The following is a 19,610-nucleotide window of genomic DNA, read 5'->3' as shown; positions in this document are numbered from 1 at the left end:
TAAAACCTTGAACTGCTCACTTCTCCATGTACAGAAAAAGTAATAATCACAATTATGAGTTGTAATAATAAACTGGTAAGTAGTCAATGAAATGTAGAGCAAAGTTTTGTTACAAACTTTGCACTTAACACATATGTTACAAGTTAGCAGGTATTTCTTACTTTCTTTGCCGTAATCATATCCATCTTGTCAATTGCTACATTAAAAAAAATACAAAAAAAAAAAAAAATCAGTGTCAAATAAACTTTTTCAAGATTGAAAAAAGCCACTAAATGTTATACAGGATAGTTTAATCCTAACCTGACTGTGCTGCAAAACACTTTAGCCAGGATCTTTGACAGGGTCTGTTTCTATTGATCACAGTATTGAGTTACAGAAAATTAAGTAATAACTAATACAGCATTAAAAATTTAAATTATTCCCAATATTCTTCAGTACAGTTAAGACTGATTCTAGCTTAAAATCCTGCTACATAGTATTCACTACTCTCTCAAAAGCAGTCACTCAGAGAAATAAGCGCTAAAGGAATTATTGGAAGAATACGAAAATAATTTTATTACAGAACTGGTTGTATATCGGTTTCCCTTTAAAAACCAACGAAGTTTACATAGAAAATCCCAGCTCAATATCTCATTCCCATTAGAAAGATGCATGGAAAAGCTTTTTTAATACAGCTCTTCCTGTTCAAATGGAAATCCCAAGTGGTTTGTGGATCATCCTACCTTCCTGCGTTTTAGCAAGTGGGAGACACATAATGCAGAAGAATCCACTGCTTGTGAGAATGAACATATGATAACCACCTAAAAAAAATCCGATACAAATATTTCAAACTTAAATATTCAATAACCTTAAAGAGACTACTGGCTTATGAATAGGACAGTGAAATAACTGACAAAAAAATAATCTGAGCAATAGATTAGACTATTTTTAAACAAAAATTTTGTCACCTTCAACAGAGAGTAGGATAAGTTTGTACATCTTAGAGTTTTGTTTGAAATTATGATTTGTGTATGCATCCATCAGACTGCAAATTCTGTTTTCATGACAAAACTACATTTAAATACATTATATTGTGACAGAACGAGACTGGGAGCTTATGGAAGAACAGGAACTACTAAAATCAGAAGTCTGATAGAAGAAGGAGAGAGAAGGAATCTTTCCTTTTTGAGCATTTTCATATGTTAAGCAGAGTCTCAAAAGAAAGAGGTATTGAGTTCTGAATGTTTGTTGTTTTCTATGACATTCGTAAAATAATTAATGAGAGCTAAATATCTTTACAGGAAAGCATTAAGAAAAGTGCATTTAATGTGTACAATGCAAAGTAAAGCTGTATCTGATTATTTGTTTTGTAGTCTCTTTCCCTGAGAGATATTAAAGGGGAATAAAATCACAAAAATTGAGACAAGGCGGGGCGGGGGGGGGGGGGGGGGGGGAATTCTTACCTGCATCTGCATTATCTTTTTCAATAAAGAGATTTAAATAAGTCTTTTCACTTGAAGATTTTTCAACCAAAATCTAAAATAGAATCAACATAAAGACTACTAGAATATTATTCTGTATTTTATTTGGGGAAAAAAAAAATTGGAAATACTGATCATCAATTCAAACTTTAAACTTTTTTCTTTCATGAAGAACTGATTCTTATTTATACATGCAATTCCTAAATATATTTTGCTTATTTGTTACTTATGGGAACAAAAGTGTCCCTTTAATCTGTTTGTTTGTTCAAACCAGAAGATGTGTTCAAAACAGAAGAATGTTTATATTTTGATATTTAGAAGAAAGAAAAAAACAACTAAAGAAATTCTGAGAACAAAAGGTTTTCAGCAAAATTAGAATAGAAAAATTACTGTACCTTGGTTAGCAAGGTTTGTTTTGATGGTATGTGAATAAGATGGAAATTGCCACTTCTCTCACCAACCACAAGAAATTGTTTTTCTTGACACATACCAACTACATCCACATTAGTATCTGAAAAGTTCCATGGCAAAATGTCAAATATTAAGATTTGTTTTTTATTAATAGACATTAATATTTGAAACACAGGAATTGGACAATACAGTGCCCAGATTTCTTCAAAATAATTTATTTTGATTAAACAAAGTACAGGAAAGGGCATACAGGGAGTGGTTTTGGTATCCATTATTCCCATTTCAGTGAAAAGTGAGCAAGCGTTCTAATTAAATTGTACAGAAATACTTAGTTAATTGTATGCAGAATCAGCAATCACTTTTTATTACTTAGGTATTTATTACAATACTTCCTTTTACAGGCTAGTTAGATAAGCAAGATACTTGCTATATTTTCCTATGTAAACCTAACATATATATTTTAAAAGTCAGTTTTAACTTCCAGTGGAATTCCAAAGGAATGAACTTACCAAACTGAATGTGCATCTGAAGAGACTGCCCAGTGCTGTCAAGAAGTGCCACCGATCTGTCGACAACAATAATACTGCCATCCCTTGAGTTGCATGCATACAACTGCGGATTAACGGAGACCTAAGAACAAAAACGTTGTTATATATAATAACTGAGACACTTTAGAAAATATGACAAAGAAGCTCTGGTAATTACTAAGAAAAAGAACAACACAGCTTTGATGAATTCTACCTTTTCTGAAGATGTGATTTGAAGTAGCGTATCCACTTGGTACAATGCAGTTCCACATTCGTGTCCTAAACCTACAGGGAGCTGCTCACTCCCTGTGTCATCATTTGCGAGAAGTTCAATATCATTCCACATGTTTACCTATGATAAACATTTAAGGAACATGCTGTAAAGCAGAGAGCTTTAAAAAAGTTATATGACCACACACAAATTATTGATTTTATTATCCTATCGTGATTCTGCGTCTAGGAGGAAGGGTAGTACAATAAGCCTCCTAAAGGCATAAAACTGCGTGTTTAGAAAAGACAAAGTTAAGTTGCAAGAGCAATGTGGCTCCCAGCTGATGTCCCCAGCGGGCCCGACTGAACGCAGCTTGGCGAGGACAGGTTTCGCGCCCGAGGCTGAACGAAACCCAGTGTCAGAGAGCCCTGCCCGCCACGCAGCGGACACCCCTGCCCACAGGGACCGCGACCCGCCCTCCCATCTCCTCACCGCGGCCCCGGAGGCCGGTGACAAACCGCTACCGCGCTCCCTCAGCCGCTTCAGGCTTTCAAATTGGCGGGAGCCCCGGCTACCGCTACGGGTCGCAGCCTGGGACAAACTTCCTCCAAACGCGAACGGCACCGTTGCTAGGACACCACCTAATCCCTCTCCGCCCCCAGAATGCTCCGCGGCTCCCTCGCTCCCTGCCGCCTATCCCCCGCCCCATGGTTACATCCGGGCGCCTGAAGGGAGAGGGAGGGCGGGGCGTGTCGCCTCGGTTCGCGAGCGCTACGGCCGCGGCTGCTGAGGGAGGTTGAGCCCCTTGTGAGGAGTCGTTGAGGGGGAGCGACGTCCCGGGCGTTCGGTCATGGCGGTAGGTGGTGTTCGCTGGCGGGATTTTTAGAGGGAGCCGAATTGGGAAGGGGGCTGCCGCGGGGCGGGAGGGAAGAGCGTGTGAGATGGGGAGGGCTGGGTCGGGAAGCCGTGTGCGCGGAGAGACAAAATGGCGCCCGCCGCTCCTTCGCTTGCCGGCGCCATGATGGGCCTCAGGGAGGAGGTGGCCGCTTTTCACCCATTACTTCTCTCCCTGTTTCCAGAAGTTTCTGTTTCATTTCTTTGGGCTTGGAAAGAAGTGAAGAGGCCTTGTGACCGAGGCCCTATGGTTTCCTGGCCGGGGGGAGAAGTGGTGTGGCTATAGGAGCAGGCGTTTCTCAGAGGGACTGTAGGGCGCAGGTTTCCTGGGAGGGAAGTAAGAGGGGATCGATTTGGCGGTTGGGCCATGCTCAGTTTTCGTTCATGGGGCTTTCCCTGTCCTGTTGTTTTTCTTTGTGTTTGGTCATAGGCTTGCTATTTTCAGCATTTTCTTGCACTTAGTGATTATTTGCCCCCATTTTCCTGTTTTTATGGTTAAAATCGATAGGAAACACCTGTGCTGTAGTTAGCACTGTCCTTTATGTTCATACACGGCCTAAGAGTGTAGCTTTATTCTCTTTTAAAATTTGTGTGGCCTGGTAACATCCAAAGGTGTTTGACCCGTAATTGAGTTGAAGAACCAATAAGAGTAGTTATCAAAGCCGATGTGGTTAATTTTTTTCAAAAGTTATTAAATAGTCTTGAGTGCAAAAAAGCCCAAACAAACCAGACTCTAAAGTGATAAAACTCTTCAGAGTTGACTTTAAGTACTTTGTGGTGTTTAATCTGGTATTTTAAGTTTTTGTCTTGTTCTGTTTCACCACTGATCAAACTTTCAAGAGAACCATAAACTTCTGGAGAAAATTAATCCATTTTTTTTAATGATGCTTTTTCGGTTTATATAACTTAGCCTGTTAGGAATAAGATAAATTTTTCTTAAAGGTAAAGGTATTTTAAAAATAAATTTAAAAGGACTTGAAGACTTATGGACTTGTAGTTTTGCACCTAGATTATAGGCACTATCTTTGAGGTTCCTCTAAAGCAGTAGGTGAGGGGCTTGTTCAATGAAACAGCCTGTAGCCAATCCACATGTACTTTTAAGTACTGAGAATAGTCTCATTGAAGTCTGTCAGCCTTTTTTTGCTGTCTATTTTTGTAGAGCTGAGAGATTTCTCCAAGGTGTAGTGCACAAGGGCATTAATGAGCAGCAATGTGTGTAAATAATGAGACTGGTAGCCTTGGAAAATGTGACAGTGGGCTCAATTTCAGTTGGATACTATGTTTAAAAACCCAGTTAACTTAGACTGTTAGCTGGTATTCTCCTTTTCAAGTAACTTAGAAATGTAAATTTATAGAAATCTCAAAATTCCTTTGAAACTTCTTCTAGCGGAGTCTTTTGGAAACCTTAGATTTGGAACCCTTAGAAGAAGGGAGGGGCTGAGTAGAAGGGGGGGAAGTGTAGATGAGCAGATGATTGCTAGATGTGGAATGCCAAGGATTGTGATGGCTAAGATCACAAATAGGGCAGTCAGTTCCTACTCTTTATCTAATGGTCTAAAGTTTTCAGGATGGTGGGTGGTGTATCAATAGTATTCAGAAGTGTCACTGAGACTGTAGTTAAAGCTCTGCTGCTGATGCAGTCTTAAGCGGTCAGTGCTCTTGTCCATATGCTGGTGTGTTTTGAACTAGATATCGATATACCATGCGAATCGAGAATTGAACAGCTGCTTTATCTCTCACTCTTAAAGTGATTTTACTATAGATGTATCTTTGTACAGATGCAAATTAAGAAAGAATTGGGCAGACTAAACACTAGTAGCTGAAATATAAAACCAAAGATTTACCTGTAGCACGTTATGAAGAAAGTCTACCATTAATACATAACGTATTAATGACAATCTGTAATATCTGTTGTGGTTTAAGAGAAACTACCTGCTTTGTTTTCAAAGTAATGAATATAAATCAGCATTTGAGAGGTTTTCACATGTCTTGTTCAGTTTGCAAATAAAACTGCAGCTGGTAGAAAACCATGCAAGTTTGAATCCTCTGCTGCACTAGAATATCTTCATGAATAGCATTTCTGGGCCTTATGTGAAATCTTCTGCAGCCGCACAATGTTCAGAAGGTTTGATTATGACTGCCATTTACATGATCAGGAGAGACCAATGAATCTGTAAAGGCATTAATGAAAGCACATTCACCTTTTCAGTGTGTACTTTTTCCATTCTGTTCCTTTCATTGCATTGTACACTGGTTGTACACATTTACTTCTCCCAGCATTGAATCACAAAGCAGTCTTGACTGCTCTACACAAGATAAGTTTCAGGGTTTAGTCCTCCTAGGTCAAGGTTTAGAAGGAATGGAGGGAACATCTTGGGTTTTGTCATCTAAGAAAAATGTGATACAGAAATTGTTGGGACAAGTGGATGTGACCTGTATGTACTCTCATACAAATACACATTTTTGCATAGACATGCTGTTTGAAGTTTTTCCTTACTCAGGAGTTAGCTCTCTAACACTAATACAATATACCTCATTTCATTTCTCTTCAAAGTTCATTCCGTACTTCAAAATACTGTGGGGATTTTGTGCTATGCCTCACTAATGCCCTAACTTGTGAGGAGACTTAGATCTGTTGGGACAGCATTGACCTTAAGTAATCTTAGTCATGTAAATGGTTAAAAGGTAATTGATCTACAAACACCACCATTTAGAGAAAACTGTGGATCAGAGTTTCATCTTACTGATACTCTCAAAAGCACATGGAAAAAGTAAAGTGCAGTCTAATGTAGTGGGACAGCAAAATGTTACTATATATTAGTTCTCTCTTAATGAAGTCTTGAAAAATCAATCTGTATGCAGTTACACAGTTCACTGCAAGTCTGTCAAGCTATTGCCTAACTAATAATGGGCTGGCTACTCACAAGACTGTCTTTACAGAAAATAATTTTAAGTGCGTCTTCAGAGGAAGTACTAAGTAAATAGTTTTTCTTGTTTTTCAGTCCTAAGTTTTTGGTTTTTAAACATTCTGTCCTCATGTGTAGGGTAGTGATACAGAACGAGATGGAGTAGCCCCAGAAAAGTCCTCTCCAGAAAGAGAGAAAAAAAAGGAACAATCAGATGCCTCTAGTTCTCCCAGAACATCAAAGCATCATTATTCAAGATCACGCTCACGGTCAAGGGAAAGAAGACGGAAGTCAGGTATGGTCTTCATATAAGCAAAGTTGCTTAGTAATGTTCTAGTGTATGCCTGTAGAACTGAAATCTCTTTGAAGCTGTTTTGGAAAAAATATACAGACTTAGCTCTAGTAACTTGTTAGAATTGGGAAAAAATGAAGCTACTGATTTTGGTTTTGTATCTTAAATGTGTTATATTGAAACTTTTCAATTTTAATGATAGAAGAGCTAAGGAAAGAGGTCTTGTGAATGTTCAGGTGATGGTGGGGGGGGACAGGGACAGGGGACAACACCAAACAGAAATCCATACTACTTTGTCTTCCTTTTAATTAAATATTCTTAGACTGGGATACTTTTGCATGGTTGTAACAAAAATAAGGTTACCTGGCTGAAGAATGTGACTGGAGTATGACATTGGCTAGTTTTTCACTGTCAGAGCTTAAATAAATGCAAACAAAGAACTGGGAATAAGAGCAAGAGTTTACTTTCTGCAGTAGACAGTGCTGTTTGTTTTCTAAATCTCTATTCTTGACTTTGTGGGGTGGAATAACTGAAAGGAACTAGAAAGATTATAGCCAGCTGATCTTCTCTTTAACTTGGTAAATAACAATAAATGTTTTCTTCTCCAGATACTGAAGGAAGAAAACACAGAAGCCGGAGCAGAAGCAAAGAGGTAATTAACACTTTGTAGCGTTTAGGTAATTGTACAATACATCTTAAAAACTATCTTGTAGTAATGCACATATGTGTAAACCTATATAAATGACTTTATGGTAAGTACAAGAAATTGGAAACTTTAAGCTTAAAAATGGATATGGAGATCCTTTCATAGTGAAGCATGATTGCAGCCATCATGTTGACAAGGTAATAGTTTTATAGAAAGATGCTTTCAGAAACTAGTAACTTAATTTCTTTTTTTTTTTTTTGTGGAAACAGCCAAAAGAAAGAATTCATGTGGAGAAGTAGAATGGTGTTCTTGATGACTTTCACAGAGCTTCCATTAACCGAAAGCCTTGGGTGACTTTATTCCTGGCCAATGTTCAGGACTTTCAGTGATACATACCCATCTACTTAAGTATATTAAAAATAATTCCCCACCTGACTGAGCTCTGTTTATTGCATCCTTTAATTGTAAAGACTGTCATAGCTTGACAAACAAGCTGAGTCAGCTGGAAACATGACAGTAGCAGCAAAAATTTCAGAGAGCTGTCTCTGTTTTTTAAGTAAATAAATATGTGTGTGTGTATATCGGGGAGTGAGAAGAGACAGCATCAATAATACCTTGAAAATAACTGGCTTACACACCAGAGAAGAGATGAAACGAGCAAACTACAAGCATCGAAATAGTCACAAAGAAGCTTAAGCCATGTGGGGCAATAGCAGGCTGGGTCAGATGAGGGACTTTTTAACTCTTAAGCCGGGTCAGGAACTTCTCCTTCCCCCATTCCAATGGAAGCTCTGTTTAAAAAAGGAGGAAAAAAAAAAAAGGAAAAGAAAAATAATCTAGGAGAGTTTTTGTGAAATTGAATATATTGTTTAGCTCACATGATAACATTTCTATAATAAATCATACTCAGCGTGCTAATGCGCGAAGAGACTGAACTGAAGACGCTGCAGACTCAGATAGCAAAATTATAAGCCTACTTCATGATAAGGTAACTATTAGTCATTCAAACTCATATTTCCCTTAAAAATATCTTAAATCCGTTATGGGATATAATGGTGGTTTATTACTAAGTGTGTGCCTGGAAGACGTGATTTAAAAAAAAAAAAATCTCTTTTTAATGTTTAAAAAAAAAGTCCTTGTTTAAAATTATGTCCAGTGTTTTGTCATGCTGTTGGATCTAATCTTACACAATTTATTTAGCAATTTCTAAGTTTCACAGAGTGAACAGATGAGGAATAATGTCCCACAGTAGACTTACTGTTTTCATTCATTTGCAAGATTAAGCTCTTTGTCTGTAGACTAAATACTGAGTATTAGTAATTATTTTTAATACGTATATCAGAACAACTACTTATGTAAATACATGCTTAAAATTAATGTATGGGTAACATCTCAGATGTGTTTTTATGTAACAACTGATTATTCAAGGAGTTAAGAATAAAATACTGTAAAAGCAGGGAAAATAACATTATTGTATACTTGAAGAACTATAATCAAATATATTTAGAAATGGATATATATTAATAAGGAGTTAGAAAGGCTTGGATAAGTGGGTATAAGCTAATTAAAGCATCTTCTCCAGACTTGTTTCTTTTGAGAGAGAGTTAGGATTATAGGAAAAGTTTTATGAGTAGTTAACAGATTTAGATAAGCAAAAAAAAAAACCTCTGAAGAATTGGGTTTTAGTCTAAAATGAATGTATCATGCTTAAATTGTGACTGGAAACGAAACATTTAAACGTAAGACTTAAGTGGGCTATGCTTTTTTGCTAGAAAGATTTCAAAATAAACTGGATATATTAGGAAAAGGTGTTGATGTCATGACTTAGTCTCTAAGGAAAACACTGGCAAAAATCAGGCCTGACCTTGCTAAGTATTTTTGGCATTGCGGCTATAAAAAGGAATCTTTTTTTAAGAGGCACTGCAGGAAGAAATTGCAGTATAGTGGAGCAGCATATCTTTAATTTAAAACTACTGTGGGAGTCTCAGAGTGATGCATGTTGGTTGACATCCCATTTCTAGTATTTAAAACTTGTGTAACTTACTACTTTGCTTTTTAAAAACTGTTGGAAGTTACTGACTGAGGAGAGTTTTGCTCTAAAAATTAATTATCTAATGATGGATAGAAAATTGTTTTAGTTCTAAAAGTAAAATAGTATGTCTGTAACTATGTATGGATTTTAGTAACTTTCTACATGGTAGGCTTAGGCAAATATTAAATATTCACTACAAATGTGAGTGTGTGTGTATATATACATGTTCATAAATTGTCAGGTACTTAAAGATAGGTACTTATGTGTTTGGAATGGAGACAGTAACTGAGAATGACAGTTGTTTTTGTTACAATGCTGTGAACTCTTATATGGAAACACTGTAAAGATACCTTGATGGATGCTTTAGAAATCCTTTAGACAGTGGGGAGGAGGGAAAAAGGGGAAAAATTATAGTGTGCATTTGCAACTTTGGGTAGTTGGTGGCATTAGGTAAAATAGCCATCACTCATGATTGAGTCACACTCCTAAGGTTACTAATGTTGCATCACAACTTATCATTTTTTATCTTCTGATACCCATACTAACTCTCTTTGTTGCACTATTTTCCTGAAAGAACCAACTTCTTCTTAAAACAGGCAAGAAGACATGAATCCAAAGAGAAGTCCTCCAAGAAGCACAAATCTGAAGACCACAATGACAAAGAACATTCTTCTGACAAGGGAAGAGATAGCCTAAATTCATCTGAAAATGGTGAGGATAGACATAAACGCAAAGAGAGAAAATCATCAAGAGGGAGGAGTCATTCAAGATCCAGGTCTCGTGAAAGGTAAGTTGTTCTACGTGATTATTCTTTTTTAAGTGCATTTGCAAAAGCAAATGTTTTTCCAAAAAGTGTTTGGAATTTGTGTAGACTTCTGAAGTACAGCTCAATTATATTACTGGCCTAATTTAACTCTAAAGCATCAGTTTATATTGCATGTTTCAGTTTTCATTGGGTAGTGCATTTGCTGCTACTTTGTTTTTTTCAGCTTGGTTCTGAGTAAAAGTACAAAATATCTCTAAGGCTTTATATAGGTGATCTGTCTCATGTTTATAACTAGTATACAGAGTATAGAAAATTTATAAACAGAGTGTGTTAAAAATTCCCTGTTGTCAGCGACGGGAAAGAAAATACACCTTATCAATGTCATGGCTTTTTACCTCCTAAATCAAGAGCTTATCCAGAGACAATGCTGTCTAAGCCTCCTTGCATGGTAGGCCACCTAGCACACTCATGGTAGGAGAATTGCTGGAGACAAACAGGTTGCTGCCAGCAGAACTTTTCAGCCAGCTCTGCTCATCGCTGAAGGATCTGTAGCAAACATGATAGCAAGGCACATGCTTCAGCTAATGATACGCTGAGGGACTGTGTGTGACTCACAAGCTGAAATTTGGGCATCTCTTCCCTAAGGTATTGGAATACTCAAGGCCAGATTGGATGGGGCTTTGAGCAACCTGGTCTAGTGGAAGGTGTCCCTGCCCATGGCAGGGGGTTGGAACTAGATGATCTTTAAGTTCCCTTCCAACCCAAACCATTTTATGATTCTGTGAATATCATGAGGAGGAGAATTTTGTTGCCTTGAATTTAAGGCTCCTGCATCAGATTGGTTTGGCTGAGTATTTGTTTTGAGATGTACACTTTAATGAACAACTAAAAATAGCTATATTGATGAGTATGATTGTTTATGTAAACTCTGTGTAACTCACTTGTCTGTTGTGGCTGGTGGTAGTGTTTGGTTCCTTTCCCATTTCATCTCCTAGTCTTACAACTTGAACTGTTCCAGGCATGAACTCTTCCGTGTGTAGTTTGCAGTCTCCCCACCCTGCCTGATGCATTTTGTCCTGTGGTGACAAACCTGTATGTAAGTCCTAAGTAGAAGCTGAATTTAAACACGAGAATATATGTAAGAATTTGGGACATGTGTTTCAGACGTCATCGTAGTAGAAGTCGTGATAGGAAAAAATCCCGATCTCGCAGCAGAGAGAGAAAACGACGTATAAGATCTCGTTCTAGATCAAGATCTAGACACAGACATAGAAGTAGAAGTAAAAGCAGAACTAGGAGCAGAAGCAGGTAAGTGTAACTTCTGTATATGCTTAGTGGTGGTGTTTGGTTGAATGTTCTGTGGCAGGCTGATGTATAGAAGAATGATGGGTTTGCCAGTTAATGTCTGTTCAGTGTAACTACTTGTGTTTGGCTTTTTCTCAGCTGTATTGATACAGTGGGTTAATGACTGGTTTGCGTACACTTACAGAAACATTTGTCCTAGACAGCTTAAGTGTCTCAGATTCTCAGCTTTTCATAGCATGATTTCTGTTAGCAATTAGAAATGCTTAACTAGTTATTTTGTGGGTATCTTATAAAACTACCATTTTAGAACTTTTGACTGATAAAGTAGAAGGAAAGTAAATAACTTAATATTTTGAGTTGTAATGATTACCACAGTTCAAGCTCTTTTTGGTTTCTTATACCACAACTGAATTTACTATTTTAAATAGGATATTTAAATGATATTTAAGTGAGGAAAAACTGAAGAATAAGGTACAACGAACCCTTTCTTGTGTTTGATACAAGAGTAGTGTGGTTAGCAAAGCACTACTTTAAAAATACTATTGTATTTAGCTCTCTTTGTTTGTGTATATATCATAAAAGGGAAGATTAACTGGGAATCACTGGGTGTCAGAGCAGACACACTGATCAGAAGCTAATCCTGATCACCTCCACAAAGTTCATGTAAAAATTTGTCTTGTCTGTGAACTAGCACAGTTAGTGTAGTGTTAAGGTGAATTCTGAGTCAGATGGACTACTTCTGATCTGAATGTACTATTCTGTGTTAGTTATTACCAACTCCTTTTTGTCAAGTTAACCGGAGAATATTTATCATGTTAATTTTTCTCCCTATCTTGGGTGCTTCCATTTCTTCCTTAAACTTAAAATTCTAGAAGTACAGACTGAAACACTCTAGCGAGACACATACTGGCTTATTTTGGGTCTGTTTGACAGAGTTGAGATCCATGCCTCACCTGGAATATGCTAGAGTTGAGGTTTTCATCACTGTACAGAAGTTGATGTTTTCCAATACTGATGAATCAGTATTTTGGTGTAGAGTTCTGAGTCTTACTTGTATGTGTCACCTTTGCATTCTTAATGCCCTGTAGGATTTTCTGAATGAGTAAGCTGAAATATGACTTAATAACTACTACAGTTGTGTGTTTTCCCTCCTACTTGTTTAAAGTAAAACAAGTACTTGGAATGCAAATTGGTGTCCCTTCAGAGCTCCCAAGAAAATGTTGCCAGTGTTCCAGTTCACTTAGTAGTATTTTCACTAGAGTATTTTAAATTGCATATTTAAAGGGTGTAGAAGTTGGTTATGACTACTCAACATTACGGTGGATCATTGGAGACTTAAGAATATAGCACACTCGTGTAATGCTACAACATCACTTGTGAAACTGTTAAGAAGACTTCTTTCTGAAGAACTAGTTGAATTACATGGTTTGTGTCATATTTTATTTTGGCACGCACTTTCTACCAAACTTTCAGCTGGGGTGAGTAGAGCTGGGTCTTCAATTGGTATACATGTTACTTGCATTTAATGGTATGTAAGCCACCTTTGGCATGATGTGTAAGGCTTCAGTTCCCCATTATTTTCAGTTATTATAGATGATGTGCACTTACAGTTTTTAAAAGTCACTTTGAACATCTTCACATCCCAGAATAGTTTTTTGCTTTTGCAGTGGAATTCAAGTTACCTAAAACAGAACAGCAAATGTGGGAGGAAAAAGTAAGGGAGCTTAGGAATTTCTTCAACTGGAAACATGCCTTGTTGGATAGTGATGGACATACTGCAAAAATCCATTTCTTTTAAGTACTGTTTTTGTCTCGCAAATCCTAGAGAAGGAAAATAAGTGAGGCATAAGCCTTTTTTAACAGTAGCTAAAACACTTCAAGTTCTGGGCCCAGGTGAAGCCTTTGGAAAGAGAGTTATGGGGCAAGCCTCAAGGAAAACTTCACAAGCCAGATAAACATGATGTGGAAACCTACCCTGTTAAAACTCAACTGTGAAATGAATTCCCTCGTTCATGAAATGCAGTATTTGGTGTGTTACAGTTAACAGGCTATGACAGAAGCATTTGTAAGTAGTAGAGCTTGACCTTCTCTTGATGGTTCTTTGCATAATCTCAAGCTCCCATTTTCAGGTGATCTGTCCTCACTAGCATTTAAACTGATCTGTTTGTTCTGTGAGCGTGTAGACCCTCCCGGCAGTTCTTTTGTGGCATTGCTCTGATTAAATGCTAGGTCGAAAACATGACACCATCTGCTTGTTTCAAATGGAAATACTTATATACAAAAGCTCAAATATTTATTTCCTTGATGTTTACCAGTGCAATAAAGCATCAGACCAAAGACAAGACCAAACTACAATAGTCAGCACGGGAAAAATGAAGGTATCTTTGAAACATGCATTACATCTTATCTCAGGAATGCAGATCTGTCACTTCCCAGTGCCTGAATCTGCATCTTGTCATCTTCTATGAAAAGATAAGTCTTGCCTCCTTTGTATTCTACCAGATTTGTCATGTAAACAAGGATCTCTTTTTGTAACTTCGGTCTACGTTTCATGATGTTTGTAGATGCTGCCCAAGTTGCAAACAGAAGAAACAGAATATCTGAATGCCATTTAAAGTGGCTGTTGTCAAGTTAGCTGTTATCTCAAATGGTTGATAATAACATTTAAGTATAAAATTGCAGAAATATCTTTGTGCATCTCAACTTACTGTTTATGGCAAATCTGGGGAAAATGTGAGTGGTATCTCCTGTAATTTAAGCTTTGTTGGACACTTCCAGTATCTGACTTCTTTGTTTAAAACATCAGTGTTAGAGGCTTAAACAGGGATAAACTTTATCTCTTGTAATGTAGATATTAATGATCCTGGCAAAGAGAAATACTGCTGATAGTACTTTGTATGTGTATTTTGAGTGGCTGTTGCTTAGCTGGGACCGGATATATATGTCATAAGAATGACTTCTGCTTGGGAGGAGATGGGGAGAAGGTTACTAAAGGAGAATTGAACTGAATGTTTTGGCATTTTGCTTAAAAATGCATTTTAACTGGATTCTTTTCAGACTGACAGGCTCCAGATAATGCATGCTTCATAGTTCTCTGCGCAGTACTGTCCTTCTCAAGAGCAAACCTGAGACAAATCACATGTGTTAAATCAGCTCTCCCATTTAGCTTGACAGCCTCCCTCAAACAGTTATCCAAAGCACATTTAGTGAAGAGTGTACAGAGGGGAGAGAAATAGTAATTTCCTTGAGTATTATTCCAGTTTTTACATCGGGCCTCTTCAAAATGCTCATTTTTAACATAATTATAGTGCTGTGAGGTCTGTGGTTTTAAAGCACTCTTGTAACTTGATCCATTTTACAGTTTTCTTGCAGTTGACTTTACCAAAAGTTAGACAATTTTTTTTCTTGTCAGGTTTTAGAATGTAAATCTCTAGAGCAGATCTATTTGTTCTAAACACTAAGTATAAGAGGGTAAATGAATACCCAGAATTACACATTCTGTTACATCTCGCAGTTGGAACGCTTCAGTTTTAGCTCTGTCTTGTTACAAGGCAAGTGTGACTGTTACACTGTTCTAGTATAATCTCTGTGAAAGCTCTCATGAGCTCTCGAGAGCTCTCCAGATTAATCATTAAGCAATTTTTCAGAGTTGTGATCAAATACTTTATGAAATGTTAAGGTATATATGTACCTGCATTGTTTTAGCAACTCTGTTAAATTTGGTTGCAGAGAGCGAAAGAAAAGAATTGAAAAGCCCCGAAGGTTCAGCAGGAGTCATAGCCGGAGTCCGAGTCCGCCACCTTTTCGGGGACGAAATACAGCTATGGATGCACAGGAAGCATTAGCCAGAAGGTCAGAAATTGTTATGATTTTGATGATATGTGACATAAATAAGCTGCTGCTGTTGATTTTGCATGTCTAAATATTTTTATTCTCATGTACTTCTAGACTGGAAAGAGCAAAGAAACTGCAAGAACAGAGAGAGAAAGAAATGGTTGAAAAACAGAAGCAACAGGAAATGGCTGCAGGTAGTCCATGTATATTATATTAATTCCTAAACAATAGTGTGAGTGGAAGATAGTGTAGACTCATGTGCTGAGTGTTACAGTCCTGTCCAACGGATGTGCAGGTTGTCTTTCTTTGTATAATTGTTAACTTGGTCCATATATAAGAACCACAACAAAACTAGGAAACATTTGAAAAAACAAAACCAAAACAAACCCCAAACAAACATAAAGCTCCGACAAAACCGATCAGGATTTCTTATCACTTACTGAGTATGCAACAGAAATGTTGTCTGTTAGGCTAGTAAATGATTTTGTGATGGTCACTAGACCCTTCCTTTATGCATCATTAAGCAAGAGTTTGAAAGCTGTTACAAGCTCAGGGGTATTTAGAAGCATGAGGTACATTAGTTTCACTTTTAGTTCTGGTTTACTAAAGCTATTGGAGACTTGTTTCTTAATTTGCAAATAACATGTATTTTATCATGCATTTGTTATTCGGACATTTTCAACTTATTTCTGATGAAGGGAAGTGTTTGGGGTTTTTGTTTTGTTTTTTGTTTGTTTGGTTTTTTGGTGTTTTGGGGGGGTTTTTTGGTTTTTTTTCCCCAAAAAAGTCTGAACTTACTGTCTGATAGCAAGTTACCTTTCTTCTTCAGCGGCTGCAGCCACTGGAGGTTCTGTTATTAATGTTGCCGCTCTTCTGGCATCGGGAACACAAGTAACTCCTCAAATAGCAATGGCAGCTCAAATGGCAGCACTACAAGCAAAAGCACTAGCAGAGACTGGAATAGCTGTACCTAGCTATTATAACCCAGCAGCAGTGAATCCAATGAAATTTGCTGAGCAAGAGAAAAAGCGGAAGATGCTTTGGCAAGGCAAAAAGGAAGGGGTAATGTTGTCTTTTCTTACTTTCATAAAAGTTGTTTGGAAACATCTTGCACTCAGACAGTTTAAGGATGCTTATTAACGTTATTTCCAGCAAAATTACTGTCATACCTGTTACAAAGTTCCTTATTAACAGCAACCTAAGGTAAAACTTTAGGAGCGAAACAACTAAGATAACTAGACCTTCAATGACAAATGGTTGTGACGCAAGCCTTAGGAAAACCCCTCAGGTCATAAAACTTAAGAGGTATAATTGGATCTTAATGTTACTTTTGTTAGTTTGCCTACAACTTGCAACTAAATGTCAAATGCAGATGGTCTCTTCTTACTGAACGGTGATGGCTAAGCTATAGAAGCTATAATTGACCACTCCTTTCTGTGACTGTAGAGATTTCTCATTTGATTATTTTGTCCTGTCCAATTCCAGACTTCAAAAACAAGTCTGCAAGCCTTGCTAGTAACTTTTCAGGAGCAGAGTAATGCATTACTAACAAAAGTTATAAATGCAGATAAGCCTTCAGACTTTTATGCTGTGTCAAATAAATGCTCTTGCAACTAGTGAAGTATAGGGCACCAAATAAAACAGGCTCCTGTGGCAGTTGCTTTTTCAGAAAGTCACTGGATTGGAGTACAGGTTTTGCCTGCTGATACAATGGAAAAATTGGTGCTTTAATATTTGTATTTTTGTCTTTCGATATGCTAGTATGGAAGTGTGTTTGTTACATTAATTATCATTGTATGTCTGCTATGTAACAAGCTCACTTAGCTTTTCACAGACTGTTTCATAAGATGTGAAAAACTGAAACTGGTTCATGTGGTATTGATAGGAGGCAAAAGGGAGGGAAGAAGAAACCTGAACCTTGTCTAAGCAGTTCTTCCTGAATTGTGCTGTGTATTGATTAATTGTAATAAGCAAATTCGTTTTTCCATAATTCACTTTAAGCATGCATTCTGACAAGGTTTCCAAACTTTATGGAAATGCGTGCAATCTACCCAAGTAAAGAACATACCTCTGTTGTGAAACCTATGGTTAAGTAAACTTCCCTCACAAAGAGTTTCTGTGAGGATGCTGCAGGAATGTCAGACGTGACTTGGAAACCTTTTACTTCCAGCTGTGCTAGTGCTACACAATGTGCTGGTTTTTAATACTGCTTTTCTACTTGCTACTGTATTGTGATATTAATGGAAACTTACGTAAAAAGGTGATACATCTTTTTTTAACTTGTACAGGATAAATCACAGTCTGCAGAAATATGGGAAAAATTAAATTTTGGAAACAAGGACCAAAATGTCAAATTCAGAAAGCTCATGGGCATTAAGGTAAAGAGTTCTGAATGTGTAATCAAGTTTATTATTAATTGTAGGATAGTGATTTTTTTTTTGAAGTGTACCTTAACAAGTAAAGATGTTAAGTTAACCTGATACTATGTGATGTAGTTAAGAACTTTAGTTATTTCTCATTAAAGTTCACAAGCAGCATCTAAATCTGAATTCAGATCAAATTCTAGAATTTCATTATGTTTCTGGCTAACAAGGCAGCTGTTATGATCTGTAACAAGAGTGGTAACCATAACCAATATTCATAATGCGATAACAGTATTACTTTGCATAGATAGGTAATTGGAGGCATTTGTTTGACTGAGTTAGAAAAAGGAACTGGGTGAAGGCTTCTACATGTTTCTTGGCAGTGAGAGGACAGCTACACTAGAATGTTCCAGCCATAAAACCAAATGCTTGAATTCTTACTAGCTTTTGAAAACAACAAAGCAAAATTATTACGTTTAGGACACCTGTAGTATATGATAATACCACATCCTACACAGCTAATATTTGTTCTCTTCTGTCTGGTTTCTAGAGTGAGGATGAAGCTGGCTGTAGTTCCGTTGATGAGGAGAGTTACAAAACGCTGAAACAACAGGAAGAGGTTTTCAGAAATCTAGATGCACAGTATGAAATGGCAAGATCACAGACTCATACGCAAAGAGGAATGGGATTGGGGTTTACGTCTTCAATGCGAGGAATGGATGCAGTTTGAAGAAAAAAAAAAAAGGCAGTTTTAAAGTTTGGGACTATGGAAGGTTCTTGTTCAAATGTTGGGTCCTTGTTCACCAAAAAGCTAGCATTCTAGCTTGCATGGGTGTTGCATTGACTTTAATTTATTGAAAAATACAATTTTTTTGTAAATATCAGATCAGTGATACTGGTGTTAGTGTTGTAATCAGGTTATACCCACTTCCATTAAACTTGACAGAACTATAGGAGGACAGTATTTTTTAGTTAAAGTTCTACTTTTCAAACCAAGCAGCAGATGGGATAAACTCATACATGGATATTTCGTGTCCACTGTCTTGTGTACTTTTGTACTTTAACCTTGTACAGTTATTTCCAATTCTTGAAACATGAAAGAAGCATTGTGTAGATGTTATTTAGCGGTCTGGGCCAATAGGCACATAATCCAGTGCAAAAAAAAAACCCTGGTTAATAATAAAGACATTTTTTTCTCTAAGGTCTTACTTTATGTTAATTAAGTTGTCTTTTGGGCCAAGCTGTTAGGAAGCTAGTTAAGAGTTGTCAGGAAAACTTGAAGTTAGAAATAGTGTTTGTTTTTCTTTTCTTTTCTTTTTTTCTTTTTTTTTTTTTTTTTTTTGGTCAATTTGATACTTGCAAATTATAATAGAGAGAGAGAGGGATAACCAAACCATTGGTGAGAAAGGTAGGATGTTGGAGCCCCTTGCTCATACTTCAGTACTTAAAAGTACTGGAAAGTGTGTTTAACTTTTTGTAGTAGATTATTTAAGCTTGTCTTACCAGAATGCCGTATCTGAGCCTGTTAAACGCACGAGGCAGTGCCTAACCAGGAGCGGGCTCAGTTTGGATGGGGCCTTACTCCAGACAGCCTACTTAAAAATACTCCTGTCTGCAACCTGCTGCCGCCCTCTTCTTCTCTCCACCCCTCACCCCGAGGAAGAAAAAAAAAAAAACCCAGAAACAACAAAAAAAGGAGCGATGCAGCAGATGGTTCCTGGAGGCGAGAGTCTTGTCTGTCCAGAAACCTGCCGGCCTCCCATTTTGGGAACGCCCGCCCTCGGCAGAACTACCGCTCCCGGCGTGCTGTGCGCCGCTCAACGCCCAGCACGCACCGCGCCCGCCCGCAGAGCGCAGACTACATCTCCCAGTGGGCGCAGTGCCCTCGGCCGGGCGCCGCCATGGCGGGTTGCGGCCGTTGCATGCTGGGAGTTGTGGTCCTCCGGCTCCGCAATAGGGCAAG

General features: G+C 37.7%; 2 protein-coding genes across 5 annotated transcripts in view; one reads left to right on the top strand and one right to left on the bottom strand.

The window, feature by feature from the left end:
- The window catches only part of KNTC1 (kinetochore associated 1), a 40,762-nt gene extending 37,622 nt beyond the window's left edge, over positions 1-3,140 (bottom strand). Inside the window, exons 1-7 of the mRNA XM_050906473.1 lie at positions 3,102-3,140; positions 2,613-2,750; positions 2,381-2,501; positions 1,856-1,971; positions 1,443-1,515; positions 723-800; positions 162-196 (exon numbers count right to left, since the gene is read on the bottom strand). Coding sequence (XP_050762430.1) covers positions 162-196; positions 723-800; positions 1,443-1,515; positions 1,856-1,971; positions 2,381-2,501; positions 2,613-2,744 — 555 coding nt within the window. The 5' untranslated portion in view covers positions 2,745-2,750; positions 3,102-3,140. The remainder of the gene's footprint in view (positions 1-161; positions 197-722; positions 801-1,442; positions 1,516-1,855; positions 1,972-2,380; positions 2,502-2,612; positions 2,751-3,101) is intronic.
- A 256-nt stretch (positions 3,141-3,396) lies between these two features.
- RSRC2 (arginine and serine rich coiled-coil 2) lies at positions 3,397-18,848 on the top strand. Of its 4 annotated transcripts, none has more exons than XM_050906411.1 (10): positions 3,397-3,465; positions 6,548-6,704; positions 7,310-7,353; positions 9,976-10,166; positions 11,310-11,453; positions 15,180-15,302; positions 15,399-15,478; positions 16,114-16,346; positions 17,573-17,662; positions 18,198-18,848. In XM_050906411.1, exons 1-10 carry the CDS (start codon positions 3,460-3,462, stop codon positions 18,375-18,377), a joined length of 1,248 nt encoding a protein of 415 aa, XP_050762368.1. In that variant the 5' UTR covers positions 3,397-3,459; the 3' UTR covers positions 18,378-18,848. The 4 variants fall into 4 exon arrangements, with proteins under 4 accessions (XP_050762368.1, XP_050762369.1, XP_050762371.1 ...); XM_050906414.1 differs by lacking the exon at positions 3,397-3,465 and adding an exon at positions 8,258-8,335 and having other exon boundaries at positions 6,687-6,704; positions 9,954-10,166; XM_050906412.1 differs by lacking the exon at positions 3,397-3,465 and having other exon boundaries at positions 6,566-6,704; positions 9,954-10,166.
- The last annotated feature ends 762 nt before the right edge of the window (positions 18,849-19,610 follow it).

Source organism: Gymnogyps californianus, chromosome 16 (assembly GCF_018139145.2).
Source record: "Gymnogyps californianus isolate 813 chromosome 16, ASM1813914v2, whole genome shotgun sequence".
Lineage (NCBI taxonomy): Eukaryota > Metazoa > Chordata > Aves > Accipitriformes > Cathartidae > Gymnogyps > Gymnogyps californianus.
Note: the sequence above shows the minus strand (reverse complement) of the source record. Positions and strands in the feature narration are given on the sequence as shown.

Excerpts from the sequence above, each read along its gene's own strand:
- RSRC2 (XM_050906411.1), top strand. Across the intron at positions 11,454-15,179 it reads AGAACTAGGAGCAGAAGCAG|AGAGCGAAAGAAAAGAATTG; the intron begins GTAAGTGTAACT and ends ATTTGGTTGCAG. Across the intron at positions 15,303-15,398 it reads CAGGAAGCATTAGCCAGAAG|ACTGGAAAGAGCAAAGAAAC; the intron begins GTCAGAAATTGT and ends ATGTACTTCTAG.